General features: G+C 39.7%; 1 protein-coding gene across 1 annotated transcript; it reads left to right on the top strand.

Annotated features, from left to right (window-relative positions):
* The first annotated feature begins 776 nt into the window (after positions 1-776).
* SLC6A19 (solute carrier family 6 member 19) lies at positions 777-21,732 on the top strand. The gene is made up of 12 exons (XM_014880521.2): positions 777-1,053; positions 9,226-9,366; positions 10,802-10,939; positions 11,848-12,029; positions 12,791-12,901; positions 13,643-13,755; positions 16,031-16,159; positions 16,916-17,072; positions 17,210-17,414; positions 17,989-18,148; positions 20,298-20,460; positions 21,021-21,732. Exons 1-12 carry the CDS (start codon positions 852-854, stop codon positions 21,225-21,227), a joined length of 1,908 nt encoding a protein of 635 aa, XP_014736007.1. The 5' UTR covers positions 777-851; the 3' UTR covers positions 21,228-21,732.
* The last annotated feature ends 1,631 nt before the right edge of the window (positions 21,733-23,363 follow it).

Genomic DNA, 23,363 nt, shown 5'->3' on the forward strand with positions numbered 1-23,363 from the left:
GTTCAAAGGGAACAGTTTTGTTATAATTGTGCTGAAATAATGAAGATAGGAATAGTATCTGTGATATTTGTTAACCAGTGTCCTGTTTTTTTATTTTTGACCACTATATCTAGGGTCACTGAAAAGGTGAAGGGACCTTTGATTTCAAGCCCATTTATAAGAAAGACATCGTGTTCTTCAGACCTTGTTCTGTACTGATTAGAGGTGTTGGGGTAAGCAGATTATGCTTATGACTTTAAAGGTCAGATTTTATAATCCCTTTCATTCTCCATCCTTTTGGTCAGAACGTTTAGTAGAGTATAATCTATGTCAGAGAAACATTTATTATGAGACATACAATTTTGCAAGCATACACAATTGGAAACTGAACGTGATTATGAGTCACAGTCAGTTTATCTTCCTAATAAAAATTATATGAAATCTCTATATTTAGTCTGAGGCCAGTGGAATCCTACTATTCCTCATTTGCTAGGGCTATATTTGTATTTAAGTGAGTTTAAACAGGGGAGTGGCAAGGGGTGTTACATATCCTTATAGGCGATTAGGGTTTATAGCCAAATTATCTCCTGAATTACATTAGCTGAAATCAATGTATTCTACTGGATGAACAGGCTGTTCAGTAAAAACCTTGGCAGATAAAGCATTAATAAGTGTCAGAGCTGACTTGGTCAATCGAATGATTTGCTGACGCTTCTTTTTACCACAAGCCTGCACTTACAAGTCCAGTGCCAAAGGTTCAGTATATATAGCTGAAGACAGCAAATAGATGGTCTCTTTTTGAGCAGGTTTCTCACCAGCTGCCTTTCTCATTATTCCTCACTGGCAGCACTTTCAGGCAGGAAATTTAGAACATGGTAAAGCTGAAGCTGCCCAATCCTGGCCTGGAGGACAGGATACCTTCCCATGCTGAACTTGAGGTCCTTGAGAAAGAAGAGGCAAGCTCCAGACCAAAATGGGACAACAAGGCGCAGTATATGCTGACGTGTGTAGGGTTCTGTGTGGGCTTAGGAAATGTCTGGAGGTTCCCATATCTCTGTCAGAGCCATGGAGGAGGTATGTCTTTAATACATCTTAACTAACTTTGGGTATAAACCAGATTTATTCTCTTTTTGGTAAGCAAATAATGGAATATGTCTAGAGCTGTTCAGGTTCTGTGAGAACAGAGATGTTCTCTCTAGAAGACTGTATAACAGAGAAGGCAATTTCACAGGTCATGATCACCCACTGAAGTCACATTAGGGATGGAAGAAAAGGAAGGGTCTGTTTTTATTTCAGGACACAGGATTGAACGAGTGAGTCTTCCACTGTCACGTACATAGTTTATTTTCTCAATCTAAACCCAGTATTGCTGTACATACATACATATATATAGTGTGTATTTAAAATATTAATAAACTACTTGAGACTATGATTCTGATCATGATACCAAATGATCTTCTTATAATAGGTTTTTCATTGGGCTTGGACTGATCCATGCATCACCTGTAGAGTCAGTGTCTGTGTAATTTGTGCTAGGATTAACACCATGAATGAAGTTAACAGTAAGAGTATTTGTTTAGCAGTTGGTGTTATTAAGTAATTTAAAATCCAAGCATATATTATTTGCTGGGACTCCTTAAGGTTTAGGTAAGGACTGAATGACTGTGTAAAAGATTTTGTTTTCTTTTTCTGTTGGTTTTGAAAGGTAATTTTAAGCTGAACCGTTGCTTAAATATTTTTACAACAACATAAGTTTTCCATTTTCTTACGGACTTTTTTGTCTACTATCTGGTTATTGTCCATGTTTCACTCTGAGATAGATGGAAAATGTATTTGTGCCTTTGCAATGTTTGGTCTCAGAAGAAAAATTTTGGCTTAAGGAACAGTATTTCAAAGTAATATTCTTTTACATGTGCATGGTGAGATGTTTAAAAATCACTCTCCTAGTTAGAGTGGGGACAAGTGAGGGCTCTGTGGGGAGTTGCTCACACAGACTCAGGGACATGGAACAACAGGTGGCTCAGTTGCAAGAAGAGATGCTTTTATCATTAAAATTTCTCTAACATGGGCTGGTATTTAGAGTTTTCAGTGTAAACTTGAGGTCATTTGCACCAGAGTCAGTTCTTGTAGCAAAAAAGGCACAAAAAACCACACACACACAGGCAGAAGCCATTTTCTATATTTGACAATTTAATTTGGAAAAAGTGGATGTATATCTCCAAAACTGTGGCATTCATTGGCTTCTCAGGTTTTTAAATTCAGTCAGAAAGTGGACATGCCCTGTTTTCCAGGGTGGATTTACAGGCACTTCCCTGCTTTTTGGTCTTTCTTTTTCTTGTGTTCTAGTCATGTGAAATGCAGCTGAAAAGCAAGCACCCAACAAATGCAAAGAACTTGGTATGGATCACGGTTTTATCACTGATGTCAGTGAAGATTTATGAATTGCTTGTGTGTGTGTCAGTCTTCTGGCAGCAATTATTTTTCTTTCTCATCATCTTGTTAATTTGTCCTTTCTCCTGTCAGCAACACTGACTGCAGTTAACCCTGGCTTCTTTTTTCACTGTGACTCTCTCACTCAAATTTTAGGCAGAATTTTAAAGGGAGCACATAACAAAGGAATTGTAAGTTGATACACAGATACGTGTCCTTCTAGACTTGCTACCTTCTCTAATATTCTTCTGCACCAAATGCTGTGACTCATATCAATAAACACAAGAAAAATGCCTTCCTGTGACTTCTTAGAAGGGGCTCCCTAATTTCATCACACATAAGGATGGAGAGCTATTGTGCAATCCCTCCTCCCACTTATCCCCCTCCTCCTCTGCTGTACAGTGCACCTCAGCCTCTCATAGTAGGTCTAAATCCAACTCTTGCCACCACTGTCCTCCTCCCATTACAGTTTCTGTTCTCAAGTTTCTCCCTTTAAATCAAGGGAAAAAAAGAAGACTGCCTGCTTTTTGGATGGATGCCTTTGAATTTGAACATGTGATTATTTGTATTGTAAAAACAAGAAGATAATAAGATCTCAAAGTTCTTATTTCTGAAGATATTTTGGTGTTGAGACAATTTCTGCCTCATGAGATTTTCTGGCTCCTGCATCTCTAGTTCCCGTTCAGCCGTGTTTGCAGCATACCGAGCACCCAGTAGAGGCAGCACTGCAACGTCGTGGATTGCAGCTGTCAGATTGCTGAAGGAAACTCCTTGACACCCCTCCAGAACAAGATGCTTGCGGTAGTCATTGTGTATGACATCCTACCTCAGTTGTGCTCCCTCTATCCAGTTTCACCTACATCCAGCTGGAAATGTGTATTTACTAGGCATTTTGGGCCAGTTTTGCCTTAGTCTTTGCCCCTCGACATGGTGGCCAAGATGATTCATTCATCTTTGCATTTGAGTGGTCCACTCAGGGGCACAGATGTGCCTCTATAACAAAGTAGGGTAAAGCTGTAACATTATGTACCTTTTTCCAAATTATCCTCTAGAAAGCAAGCATGAGTTCACTGAGGAAATTCCATTCTGCCCTAGTAGTTCAGTTGCCTTTACCCTGGATGGTGTTTGTCCTCATACTTTTTGTCTTCAAGGTGTGGTCTTCACTGAATCCTGGGTACAGAGCAGCAGGAATCCCTGTTCCTGCTCTCCCATTGGAAATGGGGATTATGTTCCTCCTCGGATCATTACTGGAGTGATTATTTTAGAGTCCTAAAACTCACATTGGATAGTGGTTGTGCGTTAAGAGATTTAAAAAAAAATAAACAACCCAACCAACCAGCTATTTGCTGTGCAGGAAATATCTGCAGCGGATGGGAAAAATTCTTGTGTGACCACATATCAGATATCAGGTGTGTGCAGAATCAAGGTTATATAGACTGTCTCCTGAAAGTTGTTTATAATTTCTAAGGATTCCCTTTGCTATCTAACTTCTTTCTTTTTGAATATGAGTTATATGGATGAATGTTTGGATCATTCTGGATGGGTGAGGTCTGGTAGCAATGGTGTATTTGTAGAGAGTATTTCAGCCAAGGACACTCCTGAATGAGGCTGGATGCCCACCTACTTTGTGAACTGGTGCTTGTACATGTTACATCCCTTGTGAGACATAAATGGACGACAGTAAAGTATAAAATCTACCCATGTGTGGTACTTGGACTTTAAAAAAGTGGGTCTTTTCTCTACAAATTGTCCTCTGTGAAGGTAGTTAGGAACACTGAGTTTATAAGTAATGCTTATTTTCAGATGTTCAACTTAAATCTGGAATTATTTAAGAGCTGCTTCTTCCTAAGCACAACACTATAATAGTGTTTTCACACTGAGATAACCAAACACACACAAAAAAATAAATTGTTGGTTACTTATTTTTGTTGTCATAGATAATGAGTTTATATTTTTTAAAATAGAATATTTATTCCAGTGAAAATTAATTGAGCAAAGCACATTTTATCCTTTAATGTCTTAAAAGTTGACAAATGCATCATTACCAAAGGCAAAATAGAGTCCAATATGCGCACAATTTAAAAGGTGTGGTGTTTGCCTCAGTGATTTCACCAGCTTAATGAGATTGAAATTTCTCTTCATTGGATAGCTCTCTGACATTGCTCATAGCTTTTGTTTAATCTTTATTGAGCAACATGTCATTTAATCAACTGTTAAACATTTTCATTTTATCCCTAATGACCATTATAAAAAAGAAGATGCATATTTAATGTTTAAACCATTGATTATAAAAAAAGTCTCTAACTCTACAGCTCGCATATGGAAACCTTGCTGCTGCATGAGGGAGAACTTTTTTCTCTCTGCATGCCACACTGAAAGAAGGCACAGTAATGACATCAGCAATTCCTCATGTAGCAATTGATGAAATAACATCTTGCTACAGCTGAGGTCTAAGAATATATTAGTATAGTAAAACATCTCCATCTGAAGTCCGCCTGCCTTCCCTTTGTGAGGAGCTATGTAGAAAAATAATGGTTTTTTTTCAATTTGACATAAGAAACTCTCAGATTAGAGAGTGAATAGCAGCTATACAGATGTTCAGACTGTGAAATACAGTATTGAACCAGGATGAGAATGTAACATCTCAGTTGTAAGGTTTTCGGACTGGAATATCGACCATTGTTTGTGTACATCTATACAGTGTCTATTTTCAGATCATTGGTTCATTTGCTAGGATCATAAAATTGTGGCAGCTTAAAAAGTATTAGTTTATTTTTTTGTGTCCCATGTGAACCTGGAAGTGTTCTAAAGGTGTGTGGATGTGGCACCTCGGGACAGGGTGTAGTGGTGAACACTGGTTAGTGATTGGACTCCATGATCTTAGAGGTCTTTTCCAACCACAATGACTCTATTATTCTATACAACAGCTTTTCCAAGTCAAATTATTATTTTTCCAATTCAGAAATTTTGGGGAGAAATTGAGAGAAAGGGAAAATGCAGCAAAGATAGATTTCTGAGCTGGCTGCTAGAAACCAAAGAACTGAAAAAGGAGAAAAAAAGTGATATATAATTGAGAGCTATCATTTTATTTCTCTTGAAAATATAGCAATATTCCTACAGCTAAATATTGGTAGTTTCAAATACATAAAATGCTGTTCAAAATGCTGAGTCCTTTGTGGCACGTTGCACACATTTTTATTGAAGCTGGTTGCCAAAGGTAGCTCTACAGATATGGTATGCTCACACTTCTATAAAGCATGCCATTCATCCACACACAAAAAACATTCTTACTAAAAAATTAACATTTTTTAAAATCAACGTGGTTCATCTTGCTTGAAATAAAACCTAATTGCGACTGGAAAAATTTGGACTGACAAACTGAAAACGTTTCAGTGGAAAGCCAGAAGAAAAACTGAGATGTACTTTTTGTCTGTCAAAGACTGAAGGACTCATTATGATTTGTTTTTTGTAGAGATGTTTGCTAAACTTTCAACTTTGCTATTCATCTCTTTCTTCTGTGTCAGTCTGTCCCTTCAGGAAAAGGATTTTGTGGACATCATCTCCAAGAAGAAGAGTGTCTCATTTATTTTCTTCCTCACTTCTCACACCTCAGCTACATTCCCTTCTCAGGAGATCCTTTAGTCCTTGCAAGAACAGCCTTGCATTAGTGTGGAGCAGCTCTGTGATAGATCTAAGAACCTCAGGCTGGTGCTGTCTCACTTTGCAGAAAAGTAATTGTAAAAGTAATTTGTAAGGCCAGGAAAGAGTGAACTGTGATGACCCACTCTAGTTTTGAGGAAAGTGAACTCCCCTAGCGGCAAATTCAAGTTTAGCGTTGTGGTCTTAGTTGAGATATTGTTACAAATGGTGTCAGTGCTAAAGCAGGCAATTCCTGACTCATGTCTTTCTGACTGTGTATTTTCATGTCACAAATCTGTGAAACATTGAGGACTTATTCCAATTCTTGAGCACCTAGGATCTCTTCCAAAACAAGGTTCTTTCCTCTGTTTCCCACCACTCCAGGGACTTCTACAAATTTACTGGCTGCAGGAGCTACGACTGTCAGATGTGACAGGGCAGCCCTCTCTCCATGCTGTATTGACTGGCAGCTGGAAAGCTTCTAAGCCAGAAATAGCAATGGACTCCTCATCTACCTGTGCCTGGCGTCACTGTTGACAGTGCAAAGGTTTTGCCCGTGTTGACAGAGGTTCTGGGACTCACTGAAACTGTGTCAGTCTCCATCACTTCAAGGAACTGACTGTCTTGTCCTTTCAGTTTCTAAAGGCTTGTCCCATATTGTCTTTATGGATTTCCTTAGCTGCTCGAGAACATGCAGTAATGAGCACCTAAGTGCCCCTATTAATCTGATTAGACATGCAGTGCATGCAATTTTGGCTTCAAATACTTTGTTCTCTGCTGATTCTCCACCCTCTTTCTGTGAATAACACTTCTCATAACTGCTTTACTTTTGCTTTCATAGCAAGCAAGATTGTTGCAGTGTATGCAGTGAGGGCACCCTCACTGTTGCATTCCATCCCCTTACATCCTGATGGCTTCCTTTCCTGATGGGAGGGAGCCCATCCTCCCTCTCCTGGTGGGAGGGTCAGTGGGACAACCTCCACACACAGAGTCTCTGGCCTTTCACAAAGACAGAGTTATTTACCAGTACATGGAAGTGCAAGCAGCCAAAAATATGCCCTGTGCTCCATCCCCATGTCAGCGTGACAGTTTCCCTCGTGTCACTCTGACCAGGAGCACTCGTGAGGGTGAGATCAGAGAAGGACACAATCACTGTGTTTATACCAGCAGTTTTAAATTCCGGAATATTCTCTCTGTTTCAAGCCCAAGACACCTCATAAGCGTCTGAAACCTGACCCTGCAGAGTTTGTATGGATGCCTCATCTGGATCTTTTCTCGTTACCTGCTCTTTCAGATGCCATATGGGTCTGTGCTCTACCACACTCTCTATTCTCTCTGGTAAAACCCTTCTTGAACAATGGTAACAGTTAATTCCAGAAGATGGATCTGTACAGCTAGCTGACCCAAACACTCCCCATTTGCACTAGGGATAAGTCCTTGTCACCCTTTGAAACTCACATGAGAGTGATTTTAGATCATGCCTTGAAACTTAAGCATGGACTGGTAGTTAGTTCAGCTAAGGTGCTCCTAATGGAGACACATCACCTTCTTTTTGTCAGGTCACTGTAAGATCACTTGAGGACTTGATTAGGAATTATCCCACTGGTCAAAGATCTCATTGAATAAGAAAACGTACAACCTTTATAGTCTTTTCAAGCTATGACCAATCATTCCTTATCATACCTATCAAAGAAAAATCTTTTTTGATAGCTCCCATCTCTGTTGGCAGAAGGAGGGAAGATCAGGCTGTTTCCTATGCAGCCTTAGAAAGCATTTAAAGATAGTCTGAACCTTTTGCTTTCAGTGGACAGCAGGCAGACTGATATTCTGATTTAGACTCCATTTTTTCTCACTAATCTTAAGTGCACAGTTCACCTCCACTCACACAAGTCTAGCAGTTTGGGCAGACATGAATTTCCCTCCAAGACAGGGAGATTCAGCAGCAAAGCAGCACAGTCCCAGCACCACAGCTCTCCCTGTGGAGAGCACAGTGTGTAAAAGTTGCTACAGGACTCTCAGAGTTGAACCATCTTCTATGGTGGACATGGCAAGAGTGTTCTATCAGCCTAAGGGATTTCCTCCAGATACTTACAGAGGTACCTTTATTAAGATGCTGTAGAAGAAGTCTTTAAGCATGATGTATCTATGACAGAGCAGTCAGATAAAAGGGTCCCATGACCATCCTTGCCTGGACACAAAAAGAAGAAAGGAGAAAGTTAAAAAGGTGTGCTGTGTGCTCACAGCTCACCCGCTTTCTTAACAGCATGGAATCCCCAGGAAGTAAATTTCAGTTTCTGGAATGATTTTCATTCTTCAGATTTCCTCTTTCATTTGCTATCTGATTTTCATTGCACACATGAGAAAAAGTCAGTAAATATCCAGACTTGAACCCTTAGCATTCTGGTCTGCATTCTTTTCATTACATTCAGATTACTTGCTCCTATTTAGATCAGGAAGATAAAGCCATTTTGTAATGACAGATAACTATAATTCTAATGTGTAGCAATTTTCAAGCATCTGACTCTGCACTTTCACAGTCCAGTGTGGTGTTCTGTATTACCTCCCATAACCAAGGTACACCTTGTTCAGGAAAAAAATAATTAAGAATACTTGTCCTATCTTAACTAATTATTGTAATTAACAGGGTTTGAACCCTGTACTTCAAATACCTTCTAATCAAACACAAAAGTTGCAGGATGCACATGTCAAGAATTTGCTGTTGTTTTAGGCAGACAGTCCAAGGCTACTGCTTAATATTTAGAGGTACTTTGCTTAGCTCATTCAACTATTTTATATACTTTGCATGAGTCACAGCTATAAAACCATAATGTTTTGCAGGAAAAAAAAGGGGGGAAAGTAATTAAGTAATTCCAGGAGAGTAGCTACCTTTCCTTCACTTGTAATTTAAAGGTGGCTTTTTCGAATTTTAACCTTGAGAGTGTATAATTTCTATTTATGTATGTCACTTGGGAAGAATAAGAATTCCTACCCGAAACTACATATATGATTGAGTGCCCTGCCTGAGCAATCAGGAAAAGCGTTGCTCAGAAAACAGGGAAGGGTTTCCACAAAGATGCTTACAGGGTGCTTACCATGTCAATGTCTCAGAAACCTAATGTTTTTGGTTTGCTTTAGCAATTCACTGAATGGAATTGTTATTTTTCTTATTCATTCCAGGAGCCTTCATGATCCCTTTCCTGATTTTGCTAGTCCTGGAGGGCATCCCACTGCTTCATCTTGAGTTTGCTGTTGGTCAAAGGCTGAGGAAAGGCAGTGTGGGTGTATGGAGCTCTATCCACCCTACCCTGAAAGGGGTTGGTAAGTCAAAAAGCCACCTGAGAAAGTCTCTGAACTGATGATCTAAAAAACAAATCTTCTGGGTTTTATTTTGGCGTGCCATTAGAGATTTCAGGATCTATTAATTTTCCCCTCTTCCTAACTCTCCATTGAAAGGTGAAATTAATCACAATAAAACACAATGACAATTTTGTGTTCATATTCCCAAGTACCATGGGCCCTGTTAAAACTCTTCTCTAACCTGAGACCAATTTCAGGCCTCAGAGATATTTTCTGTGTTATCCATAGTGGCTGCTTTTGCCATTAGGATGAATCTTTAGGCATGCCAAAAATTGTTCTGTAACTGTCCCGTGGATAAACATTTGTTGAATCTTTATCTGGTAGACCTCGATCCACCTAATTTTACTTTTTTGCATCTGAGAGTTACCATTCCAAAAGCCATAGAAACAGAAAATACTTTTTCACCTCTGTACCAAACTTCTGAGTATTCTAAGAGTCCATCTGAAAATATAGTAAAAGCAGCATTGTGCACACAACATAAAGTCTCCACTGCTGCCTCATTGCACAGGAAACACAGGAGGTGCCTCTGGACATCAGGAAACGTGGTGAGGGTGAGCAGCTGCTGGCACAGGCTGCCCAGGGATGTTGTGGAGTCTCCAGCCTCAGAGATACTCTGATAAGTCTGCCTGGACATGGTCCTGGGCAACCAACTTTGGGTGGCTGGGCTTGAGCAGGAGGTTGGAGCAGGTGACCTCCAGAGATCCCTTCCAGCCTCAACCACACACTTGAAAGGAAAGAAACAGAACTGTTTTGGCATCCACTGCATTTGTAAATCAGTTACAAAAGATAATTGTTCATTGCACCTGGAATTTTTCAAGATTCTTTAGAACCTAAGAGCTCTCAGGAGCTAATGATTAGCATTTACTGTCCGCCAGAGAAGTCATCAGAGGTTGATTGCTTGGGAGCAGGCAGAGGAGGACAGATACCAGCATGAATTCTGTACCTGGTCACAGACTGTGCCTCCTGGCAGCCATCCGTCCTATACACCACCACCTCTGCTGGCCTTTGCAGGGACATTGTGGAACAAGGAAATATTTCAGTGTCATTTAATCAAATTCCCAAGTCAGTTGAGCTTTACATGTGTCCAGCATCCCAAACTCTCGGGATATCAGCTGGCAAGGCTGTGAACAGGACTGTGTGGTGTCTGTAGGGAGTTAGTCCCCTCATAAAGCTGGCTCCTAAGTGGGCATCACCTTCAGCCTCAGAGAGGTTTTAGGATGTAACTCTGCATAGGACTCACCTGTTCAACCTTTAGGCAACAAATTCACAGTGATAAACCTCCATCCAAAATGTAGCAGGTGAGGAAGGAAAGGTGGAGTTTAATACCTTATACTTCGATATATCTTGAAGACAAAAGTATTGCAATTTATATGGTGTTCTGATTTTTTTTTTTCAGGCATCGCATCAATGTTTGTATCTTTCCTGGTGGGCTTATATTATAATACTATTATTGCCTGGGTGATGTGGTATTTCTTCAACTCCTTCCAAGATCCCCTGCCTTGGAATTCCTGTCCTCTCTATAAAAACAGAACAGGTATATTTTATAAAATATTGTATTTTGTTGCACAGCACAGATTTCTGTTTCTAACAGTTACCCTAAATGAGTCTTTCTGTGAAATAGCAGTAAGGCATGGCAGTCCTGTCAGGCATATTGCACTACTTGATACTTGTGTTTTGTACAAACTCACATTAAATAAAATGTGGCCAGCACTTAATCTTTGAGACAAACTTTGTTTTTTTAATAGTAGATTTTGACAGATGTGTTCATATACAGAATATTCACTAAGTGTAGATCTAGTATAAACGTTAACATTTTCCAGATTTAGGCAATGTGTTTCATCTGTCTCTTCACCAGCAGCCCTCTGTTAGCACATTAAAAAGGAAAAAAAAAAAAGCCTAATCCATTTGAAACACCTGTATCTCTCAATATGACAACTCTACAGCTCCTTGGAGACTGCTGGGTGACAGCAGCTTTGTTTTCCATAGTCAGCCCTGCTTGACACTGTGTGAAGCAGGTTTTTCTGCTGGGTCTGGGGACAGCTGTTCAGAGTGCTCTGCTCCTCTCCTCCCAGGAAAAGCATGAAAAGCCTCATTTAAGGGCAGGCCAGGGCAGAATATTGCATAGGCCAGCACAGTGCAGGGAACTGAGGATTCAACTTGAGATGACAAGACCTTGAAAAATTCACTGCAAAACAGAAGACTAAATATTGCTGAAGGAGGTGTGGGAAAGGAAGAGCCACTGTATTAAAATACCTATTAGACAGCTGTCTTTTAAATCTCTCATTTTGCCATGAAACTAACCTCCAAAAATCTGAAAATTTGCCAACAATAAATCTATTGGCATTAAGTGGAACAATTTAAAACACTGATGTTTATCATTGAGGTTCCTTTTTTCCAGGTAAATAGAAGACATACAGAATGACAACTGTTTTATGGTTTCAGGTTATATAGAAGAGTGTGCCAAGAGCTCTCCTGTAGATTACTTCTGGTACAGAGAAACACTGAACATCTCCACTTCCATTGAGGAGTCTGGCAGTATTCAGTGGTGGCTTTTGCTGTGTTTAACATGTGCATGGGGTGTGCTGTATGTGTGCACAATCAGAGGCATTGAAACAACAGGAAAGGTACTCTGTCTTTGGGGGACTTTTTATGAGATTATCTTAATCATGCTGCTGTGATCCCTCATTCACACAGAATTAATAAAGCTGTAGAAGTCCTCTTTTGAGTGAAAGCATGTTCAAAATTTAGTGTCATAACTGGGACTGCTTTTTGAATAATGAAAGTGAATGAAATGGAATCTGACTTGATTTGATTTATGTGGAGATTTTTGTGACCAATTTTTTGTGAGTCTTCCTTGTCCTTACAGGTCCGTAACACATTTTTACACATTATGACTTTACCACTAATATTAATCTTTAATGCAAGATCAATGGACTCTCTTTTTATTATGGCTATTCTCTTCAAAACATATCTATATAGATTTATTTGGGTTTGTGCAAGTTGTAAATAATATCTCTATGAAAGGGTGATCAATGTTCTTTTGCCCAGCAAAGCCCTGAGAGTCCATCCTTGCATTCAATCTGGTCTCTGGGTATAGATTATTTTTGATGCAGCTTTTGAATGATCTGAGTTGAATTTCAACAATGACAATTTCTCTTAAATAGACTACCGTTTTTAGAAAAATATTTATTGTCAAAATATACCACAAATACTAGTTCATTACTGAAAGTATGTTAAATTACTGTGGTATGCTAATTGTGACTCACTTGAAACTTGCTGTTATTTTTAGCCACCACACGTTGATTATTTCCCTACTTTCTTCTCTTTTGTTTATTCAAGTGTTTTGTTTTATTTGAGTGGTTTATTTACATTTTTTTTGGTGCAGGCTGTGTATGTGACATCAACTCTCCCATACGTGGTGCTTACCATTTTCCTGATCCGTGGCTTGACGCTGAAAGGATCCACCAATGGAATTGTGTATCTCTTCACCCCTAATGTGAGTCACTGCTTGGTCATTGCTCAGTGAAACGTGGTGTAATTCTCTCTGTAATTAACAACTGATTGGAAATTAGTCCTCCCCACTGGTGCTTTTCTAACTATCCCTCAAACACCTTAAAAATCTTGATGCTGTGAGGTGAATCCTCTGCATTGGATATAACATGTGTACATATACATAAATATTTTTTCTCTCTCTCCATCCTCCATCAAAATCTGTTCTAACGGATTGAATTATTATCACAGAGCAATGGGGTTGTCATTTATTTGGCTTGGTTTATTTTCCTGTATTCTACCTAAGATCCAGCCTAAGTTTAAAGCATAAATCATGTATTTGATGGGAGTAGAACCCACCTAATTGCTATATGAACCAAAACCTAAGAGAATGGTTTAATTACATAACAGTATTTAAACAAAATTAAAAGAGGGATCGTTTTCCATAAGCAGATCTCTGAATGATCATTATTAATGCTAAGTAATAAACATCTTTTCTGAAAATAGGCATGGCAGCTGTCAGCTATGCAAAGCATTTTTTAAATCAATTTTCAAAATACATAAAACCTTGAGATAGGCTTTCTTTTATAAAAACAAAAAGTAAGTTTGTCAAAAATATTGACCTATTTGTTGAAATTCTTCAAGAACAGTGAGTTTTGCATGGTTAATGTTCTTGTTTTAACTGTTGCTTTAAATCTCTCATACTCAGTTTAAATAGCAGTTTAAAGCTGTGTGTCTGATGCCTCAGGTTACCGAGCTGGCAAACCCAGTGACGTGGCTGGATGCAGGAGCTCAAGTGTTTTACTCCTTCTCCCTGGCCTTTGGAGGCCTCATTTCCTTCTCCAGTTACAACTCTATTCAGTAAGTAGCCAGGCAAAACCCAAATTTTGTATGAATATTTCATTCTTTGAAATGAAATTTTCATTTTCTATGAAAATTTCATTTTCATTTCTATTTTGTCCTACTATTGTGCTACTTGGGACTGGGACAGCCCCCTTCAGACATGTAAGGTGCATCTCCTCTGACTGCCCCTAGCTCTCCCAAACCAAGATTTCAGGTCCCTGTTCTGGCTGACTTGTTAGAGAAAGATGTGGTGGTGCAGGATAGGAAGAAGGAGGCTGCCCGCCCCCAGCTGATGAGCAGGAGTTTCCTCTGTGGGAGTGCTCAGTGCACGGTGATGCCCCTGGTCTCAGCAGGTGGTAAAGCACATATTTCAAATCAATTCACAGAACACAGTTTAAAACTTTAGCTTTGAGATGAACAGATATATCTAATCTTGACATTTAAATTCAATTCCTTTATATGTGTGCTATGGGGCCAGGGAGTGAGAAATCCCATCACCCAGAGACTGACCCAGCCTGCAAATTATGATGCAGTGCCATATTCTACACTCTACCTCATAAATATTGCAGCAACCACCAATGCCTCCTGATGCCTGCCATCCCTTCAGCACTCTTGAAAGGAAAACTGTGTGGCATTCGCTAAACCTGATATTTTTGATAAACATCTCTGAATTAAGTTTTGGATATGTGGTTTGGTCAAGAATTCAGAAACCTGTGTTTCAGTTTTGGCTTGGGTTCAATTACACCACAGCAACATTTCAGTCACTGATGGAAGTTCCTTGCCACCACTGCTGATTTCAGGTGTTTTTGAAAAGATCACCTGGAATTTTTGGTGCCTGCAAGTCTCAGTGTGAGATGCCAAGCCCTGCTTAAGGTCTGAGTCAATGTCCCACAGCCATGGGGTCAGAACTGAGATCATCCACCTTTCCAAAAGACACAAAGAAAAGGAGCAGTGTCCTCTGGGTTTTCCAAAACACAGGGTAGTTGCATTCAGGCCATGTTTGTTCAATGCTCAATGATTCATGACTTAAGGAGGAAACTGAACAAAGTCATTAAACTCCCAAGGAATATAAGTAAAAAATCTCCATGCAAATTCCACAGTGTTACACTCTGGTGTTGGACCACCTGCAATCCAGCAGTAGCTGGACCAGGTGTCAATGACTCTGCCCCTGGATGGTTTGGGAGTACAAAAATACCAGAAAATACAGTAAGGTTTCAATGCTGTCAAGGATTCACAAATTCATAATGAGAAGGAGCTTGAGCATTTTACTTTCTCTAAAAGAAATAAATGTTTTTCAAGCCTGTAATTGAGAATCTCGTGTCACATTACAAAAACTGTCACAAGACTACAGCAAGGAATTTCCATTCAATGCCTTACATCCAGCAGGAGGCTATTTGCAATGCTATAAAGGGGGAAAGGATACCATGTGTCTTGGTTGGACAGGCTTGTCTCTCCTCTTGGACCTGTTCAGAAAATTAAATATGACAACATCAAATTTATCTCAATACCCCTCTCTTATCCAGGAGAAATAAGATATCTACCATTTTACAGCCTTCTCCTAAAACCATTAACTAATTTAATATTGATATTTTATCTTGTCCCTTAGATGAAAGTCTGTTTCTGGCTCTGCAAATTCTTTGTATTAGCATAGGCACACTGGCAAGAAGTGCCTGCAGCAGAGGCATTTCTACAAAGAGTTTTTCTGTCCCATCTTATCAACATAACGTTTTGTTGTTCTTCCAAAACTTGAGAAAATTTTGAACCATCTTTTGTTCAACAGTCAGACAAAACTATTCCCAAGTGCTCTTGGCTATTGCAATTTTACCATACCTAAGTGCTATGAAAAGTGAACTGCTCACTTTTCCTGCCTGAATATTTGAATTCAAGCCTCAGTTTTATTGCAGCACGATACACCAGCAGTGAAGGCACAACCCGTGGCAATGTGCTTCTGCACACATCCGTGACAAGCTTGAAAAGGTGGGGACTCTTTTGCCCTTCACACTTTACTTCCCATGAGCCAAATATGAAAACAGCTCAGACAATTATTCCTTATGAACAGGATTCTTTGAAGGGGAAAAAAACACCAAAAGAAACCAAGACCATAAATTGTTAAATTGCTTAAGGCACCAAGTTTCAATTTACTGAATCTAACAGCACTACTAGTGTGCTTTTAGAGGGTACACTGATGTAACTATGCATCCTAGACTACTTTTTTCTTAGTCTTAGTAGCCAGTTTTACGATTTATTTTGGGAATGTGATTGACATCCTCTGTTTCTTCTCTTTGAATTGCAGCAACAACTGTGAGAAAGATGCTGTGATTGTTTCAGTGATCAATGGTTTCACATCCATCTACGCCGCAACTGTCATATATTCCATCATTGGATTCAGAGCCACAGAAAGATATGATGACTGCTTTGACAAGTGAGTTATTGGGAAAAAAACCCCACAGAATATACAGGTGTTTGTTTGTCTGAGGCAGCTCTGTTAGCCTGTCGATAATGGATTTATCATTTCTGACTGATTGCAGCTCTTGACTCACATGGCATTAGAACCAGTCATTACTTATAAAAATATGGAATCTTGTGGAACACATCCCATAGAAAGTGATAATCGTTTAAGTCATCTTATTTCCTACATAAATGTTGCATAAGCAACTATATTTTACATTATTCTCAATGCTGACATATGGCATGAATGCAGTCAATATTCCCTGGTTCCTGTGTTAGCTCTGTGTTTAGGTTTCCTCCTAGAGAGCTCAAAAGCTTAGGTCTCATCAGAAATGCCTCATTTTACCAGGGCAGTCAGACTTTGTGGTTTCCAGTCTAGTTCCTCCACATTCAACTGTGAAACTGCATGATTCACAGTTGCAGACAGCTTAGACATTTCCATATGCTGCCCAGTCTGGGGATTGGTGTTTAGTCTGCAGTGCTAAGAGAGGCACTCAACTCCTGCACAGGTTCCTAGAGTGTCCATCCATTTAGAGTCATCTATGCCACGAAAGACAGTGTTATATTCACCTTGGAAGAAAGAGAATTGCACATGCACATCTGCTGGACTTTCCAATGTCAAATCTGATCTTAATAGTGTACTCTAAATGACTTGTTTGATTATGCAAACGAATCCTGATTCTAATTTTAAAATTAATAATTTCAAATTACTTGCATTTCCCTTTTTCAGAAATATTCTTACTCTGATGAATGCATTTGATTTGCCAGAAGGTAATGTAACCCAAGATAACTTTGAACAAATGCAGCAGCTGTGCAACATGACTGATCCTGCAACTTTTGCAACCCTCAAGTTTGAAACCTGTGATCTGGAAACTTTCCTAAATGATGTAAGTTTAACACCCTAACACATATTGATACCTTAAATATGGTAGGAATACATAGCAACTATTTAATTGCCAAGTCTAGTGACTACCAATGTAAATTTAAGTGCTGTGTGATGTTAATGATCCGAAATCTTCCCCAGGGAGCTGAAGGAACTGGCCTAGCCTTTATTGTCTTCACTGAAGCTATCACCAAAATGCCCGTCTCACCTTTGTGGTCCATTCTCTTCTTCATCATGCTCTTCTGCTTGGGTTTGTCATCTATGTTTGGAAATATGGAAGGTGTGCTTGTACCTTTGCAAGATCTCAAGATTATACCCTCCAGAGTGCCTAAGGAACTTGTTACTGGTAAGTGCTTTTTTAGAGACAAGTGACCACCCTGCCCTACCCAGAGAGCAGCTGGTGTGCTGAAAAAGCAGCCCACCCTGCTTCTACCTTCTGATCTGGAATGGTCTTAAGACTCCCAGATAACCTACTAAAGATTTTCTCGTGTTCCCAAATGGGGCAGCTCATGTGAGGCTCCTTCTGAGCCTGCAGGCAGCTGCTAACCCTTAGGCTTGCCCATCAGCCTGCTCATGATGGCCACTCCTCCATTGGGAACTTGGAGGACCTGAGTCCTTCACTCAGGCAGGATTTGTCTCAGAGCAACATTATCCCATCAGCTATGAGGAAGAGGACCTGCTTCATCTCTTCAGCTTTCTCCCTTTTTGTTTGCAGCATCTGCCACCTGTGTAATGTTAGGAGAGTTTTACCCAAATAGAAGCCAGCCTCCCCAGAGTGCCATTCAAAAATAAAGTGGTGGCCTTCAGGCTGCAAGAGCTACTTTTAAAGTTTTATAGCTACTGGGGAAATACTTTTCTTTCTCATTTTGGTTTTGCTTTCTTTGCCTAAGTGTGCTGTTGTTTTGGTTTTTTTCCCACAGGTCTCGTTTGTTTGCTGTGTTATTTTATAGCTTTCATTTTTGTGCTGAATTCTGGTAATTACTGGCTGAGTCTATTTGATGGTTTTGCTGGCTCTATTCCCCTGCTGATAATTGCATTTTGTGAGATGTTTTCAGTCGCCTACATTTATGGAATAGACAGGTATGAAATACAGCTTAACCATTACTTGATATCAATGCATAAAGTGATTTTTGTTGTATAGGTACAATCTTGCTGCATCTCTGTGCACAGAATTTGTTATAGAAATCAATTAAATGATGCAGCTGTGATTTAGGGTTGCTTATATGTTTCAGGTTTCTTACAGAGTTCTCAGCAGAAAGAAATAATGCTTGTTAAGAATTTGTATATGACACCTTTCCACTTTTTTAATACATTATATTAAATAAGGCTCTTTAACAAACAGTTCAAATAAATACATCCCTAAGATATTGCACGAGAATATTAGGCATCAACAAGAGCCCTGGAGTGCAATAATATGAATGCAAATAACTTATTTTTAAAGTAGGCATCAGAATGTAGACACTTGCAACAGTTATTTAAGAGCCACTGTAGCTCATTTGCCTTTTAAATATGGTGGCATTTTTAATAGCTCTTCTTCAGGATAATTGCATTAAACATTTAATTAGCAGAAGCAAAGTACAAGCACTTGGCACTGAGATGAAAGTTTAACACAGAGGTATATCCCAGGAGTGTTTACAGGGAGTGCTAAATGATACTGTCCAACACAGGGATTTCCAGGCAGGCTGCAGATATTAGTTTACAGCAGTTTGCAAATCCAAGGCTACTGAGATACATTCTTAGCTGATACATGGAGGGCTTTATCAGTTGTAGCAGTGAATAATTATCCTCTCAACTTTCTACAAATGTAATAAATCAAGTTTCAAAATCTTAATGTTTATAATTTATACATAAGAAAAGTGAAATAAAGTACAGGGAATTCAATCACCTGCAAGTTTTACTTGAATTTGTGCCAGATTCAGCTGCAGCTCCTGGCAATGGGGTGAATGCCCTTGTGGCCCGTTTTCCCATACTTCTACACTGCTCGAGGAAGCATGAATTAGGTTAGCTAAATTAGATGGTGTACCCTTGGGAAAGAAGGATTGTTTTTATTTGTTAAGGACGCAAACGTCTATGTTGATCACTTTTCCTCCCCTTCAAAATCTCAGAACTCCTTCCAAAGTAAATTAAAATTAATCTCAGGACACAATCATGGGTTGAGTCCATAAAGTGGGGGCGAGGTGTGTGTCTTTGTGTTTATGTTTGATTCAGAAAAGAGTCTCATACCAAACTTTAATGTTCCTGGGCAGCACACATCACTGTAGCCCTCTTTGAGAACAGAGCTTTTCAGGGCTGCCCAGAAGAGGTGTTATCTGCTCCAGAAGAATTTCTGTGACCTTCTTCTGAGAAAGGGACATTGGTAGAAAGATGACTCTGTTGCTTGAAGGAGAACATGTGTGTTATCAATGGCACACGTGAACTACACCTGAATCTGTGCTGCAGTCAGGACATGGGGCTCCATGCCATTTTAAGACACCTAGCAGAAGTTAGGGATGAAAAGATAAAATAGATGATCTTTTTTTTAATTAATAAACTTCCCCAAAGTTCCAAACTAACTATTTTTTAAGAAGTGTGTGCACAAGGTGTTGCATTATATGGAGAGGCCATAATTTGAGTCAGGACTGATGCAGTACCACTCTCAATGCAGGGTTTCTTTCTTCTTGTGGAAATATTTTTGCCCCACTGACCACTGCATGTTCCATGAATAATCCAAATAACAGAATTGTTATTAATGTGTTTTTAATAATGTGTAAAGTTAAATATTGTTTCATTATTCAGCCTGAGAAAACTGGTAGATATCAAAATTAGGCAAACATTATATTATAATCTAATTATTAAGTTACTTCTATTTTCTTTTGCTCTTTTTAAAATATTGTGTCATTCCCTTAGTTTATGCAGTACTGAGATATTTATTAAAAATTTATGAAAGGATACTGCAGTATGTTCTGGGGAAAATCCATCTGCACTGACTTTTTCCTGTTGAAACTATTTCACATGTGCCTCGCAGACATCTTCAAGACAGTACATTTCCAAAAATAATCTTCCAGACTTGCAATGATATGTGCCTTAATTTAAACTACTGACTCCTGATGTTGTCAATTCTGGACTCAAAGTGACATTAGCAAATTCCTGAGAACCACAGTTAGGGGTAGTTTGGACTCCCCTGTTTATGAGCAGGCATTCTTTGATCCTGGCCAGTTTTGAAGTCTGAACTTCCTGTTTTTGTTTCTAGGTTTAACGAGGATATTGAGTTCATGATTGGACACAAGCCCAACATTTTCTGGCAGGTTACCTGGAGACTCATCAGTCCTCTCATTATGTTAGTTATCTTTTTCTTTTATTTTGTGGTGAAAGTCAACGAAGAACTGCTCTACAGTGTTTGGAACCCTAGCTATGTAAGTCTGTAAACCAAAATATTTATTTATAATTATTTTAAGTATTCTTTAATGAAAGAGTCATTGTCAGTTATATTCATCTTCCATCTGAAACAGTTTTCTGGCAAACTTGCCACAAGACATGGAGATGGGACTGCTTTGTTTTCTCCTTCTTTGCAACCTCACTTCCCTCTTAATAATGTTTCAGCCCTCCCTGACCCTTTGATTTCAGCCTTCCCACAAAAAGGCTGATTGGCCATAAGGCCCTGGTGGCCTGTCAGACCCCCCATTCCCACATTCCTTTGTGCCAAGGAAGTGTTCCAGTCCCCCAGTCTCCCTTCCTGGCTCTTACTGCTTTCATGCCATTTTCTTTACATCATTTTTAAGTAAAAATAAGTCCAAAACAGCTGAGGCTGAAAACCATTGAGCTGAAAGCTGCTGTGGAATTGGCAAACTGTTGTGCCCTTATGGCTGGCCAGCGTCCCAATTACATTTTTGATCTCTTGAATTATTGAATGTGTGCATGTTCCCAGGCTTTTGCTCCTCATGGCTTTCTACAACTTGGTTGTTTGCTCTTTCAGGAGGAGTTCCCCAAAACAGAGAAGGTTGAGTATCCATCCTGGGTGTATGCTATCATTGTAATCCTCGCTGGAGTGCCCAGTTTGACCATCCCTACCTTTGCTATCTACAAAGCCATCAGGAACCACTGTCAGAAAAAAAATGATCGTGCTGGTCTTATCGCTACATCTGAGACTTCTATTAATGGAAACATAAAGTATTCATCATAAAACCATTTTTTTTCAAATGTGGAAAGATACTCTGTCAGTGAGGAAAGTAAAAAAAAAATTTTTTTTAAGAATCTGAAGTTAGTTTTATTTTTGCAAAAGGATAACCATGTGTTGTTTCCAGGTAAATATTTGCTTAAAAATGCAATACACTGTGAAGAGTTGATGGCCTGGCTCCTGGAAGCAAAATGGTGACATTTACAAGTGATTGGGGCAGGAGGCCAAATCATTTGTTCTCTTTCTAGTTCTGAAGCCAGCTTGTTTGAAACTGGCTTTCATCCCCTCCGCTTGGGGATGCACTGTGCATGAAATGCCATTAAGTGACTCTTAACATATGTAATCATTGTGGTTGGGTGGCCAATATGAAGGGTAACTTAATGCTGTCCTCTCTTGCACATTAAATTGTTTTTACTTTACATGCCACTGTGTTGCACAAAGCCACTAATATTGTTTGTCTCATAGAGAAGTTTAAAATATTTAATAAAAACATTTCTATGTATGAGAATGACAACTTGGTTCATTTAGCATTCTGTATGTTTTATAAATTGCCTATGACTTCCAAATTCCTAGCAGATAGTGCTGATTGCTGATGACAGCAGAGGCAATCTTGCAATGGGGCAGAAGCAGCTCTGGAAACAGCAAAATCTGCCTTCTGTGGCACCCATGAGCCAGGGGTGCACCACTTGCCTGGAGGATCTGTGCTGATGGGAGATCCAAGGCACACAAAGATGCAAATCTTGCTCTCCTCTGTTGCCATCAAGGTAGGTGGCTCTGGTTCATGCACACACACACACCCCCCCCCACACACACACTTGCCTTACAACTATTTGAATTTTTTAACTTCCATATGACCCAGTGGAGCTCAGTGAGGAGTGCCATTCCTCACGTGGCCACTGGAGAGGGAAAGGGGCACTGTTAGAGCACCCAGGTAGAGTGCCTGGGGCACACAGTGTCCATGTCTCCTCCAGATGGGTGATCCTCTTCATCCAACTGTCTGCATATATACACTTAAAAGAAATAGGTACACTTAGGGTATATTTACTCCAGAGTGTGTCTTCAGAGTAGTCTATCTCCTCTAAATTGAGAGTGAAGTGCCAGACACTGTGTGTGTACTTCATGGAATCATAGAATCAATGGTTTGCGTTGGAAAAGACCTTGAAGTTCATCCAGTTCCAACCTTGGGCAGGAACATTTTCCACTTGGCCAGATTTCTCCAAGCCCCATCCAACCTGGACATGAAGGCTTGCAGGGATGGGGCATCCACGGCATCTCTGAGCAACCCATTCCAGAGAACCAGAATGATTAAATTAATTTACATTCCATTTTCAATTTTTAAAAATTACATTAATGTAACTAACTATTTAAACTATTTAAAGATGCTGCTCTTTAACGGGAATGACATTTTTTTGTCTGATTTTTCTGCTGAAAAAAATAGCTACCAGGAATGTGAAGTGGCCAGCTGCAGGTGCCAGGTGTGGGATTCAGGGTGTTGCTGGAAGGGCCCAAGCCCAGCCCAAGGCATCTCCTGCTCAGAAGAGCAGCAGGGGAAGAGGTGATGGTGGTTGTGCCCTGGTACCACTGATGTTGTGCAAGTGCTGCCAAACTACCTCGTGTGTCCAGCTCGTGTGTGCCCTTTGAGACAACCCCCATAAGACACTGGGAAGTTGAGTTGCTCCATCTGTGAGTCTGGATATTTGCAGAGGTGCAAGCAGATGAGCTGTGACAGCCTGGGGAGAGTCGTGTAGCCTTGATCTGAAACTGGCTTCTGGTTGGATGATCTGCAACCTGATCACATTTGTGTGCTTAGCTGCTGAGCAGGGCTTTTATTTTGGGGAAAACAATTCACCTTCACTTAGAAACTCTTCCCCTTTAGAGAGAGGAATCCAGCCAGAAACTGTTGATTTACTGAAGCAAGCAAGATGACTGGCTGCTCTGCTCAGTGTGGAGTGAGCTGATTTGGCATGCACACCAGCAAAACTCTGGTATGACTGAAAGAAAACAGAAAAATATTGTCACATACTTTCAGTTGAAGGAAAGCATTTAGCTCTTGCATTCATCAGTAACTATTTAATGAATAATAAAAATAGTCACTGGGGATTCATTTACAGGTGAGAAGTCATTAACTTCTAGCAACTCTTG

This window comes from Sturnus vulgaris, chromosome 1, assembly GCF_052056855.1.
Source record: "Sturnus vulgaris isolate bStuVul1 chromosome 1, bStuVul1.hap1, whole genome shotgun sequence".
Classification (NCBI taxonomy): domain Eukaryota; kingdom Metazoa; phylum Chordata; class Aves; order Passeriformes; family Sturnidae; genus Sturnus; species Sturnus vulgaris.

Coding starts and splice junctions, on each gene's coding strand:
- SLC6A19 (XM_014880521.2), top strand. CDS start 852: ATGGTAAAGCTGAAGCTGCCCAATCCTGGCCTGGAGGACAGGATACCT. Junction 1,054..9,225: donor CTGTCAGAGCCATGGAGGAG/GTATGTCTTTAA, acceptor TATTCATTCCAG/GAGCCTTCATGATCCCTTTC. Junction 10,940..11,847: donor TCTCTATAAAAACAGAACAG/GTATATTTTATA, acceptor TTATGGTTTCAG/GTTATATAGAAGAGTGTGCC.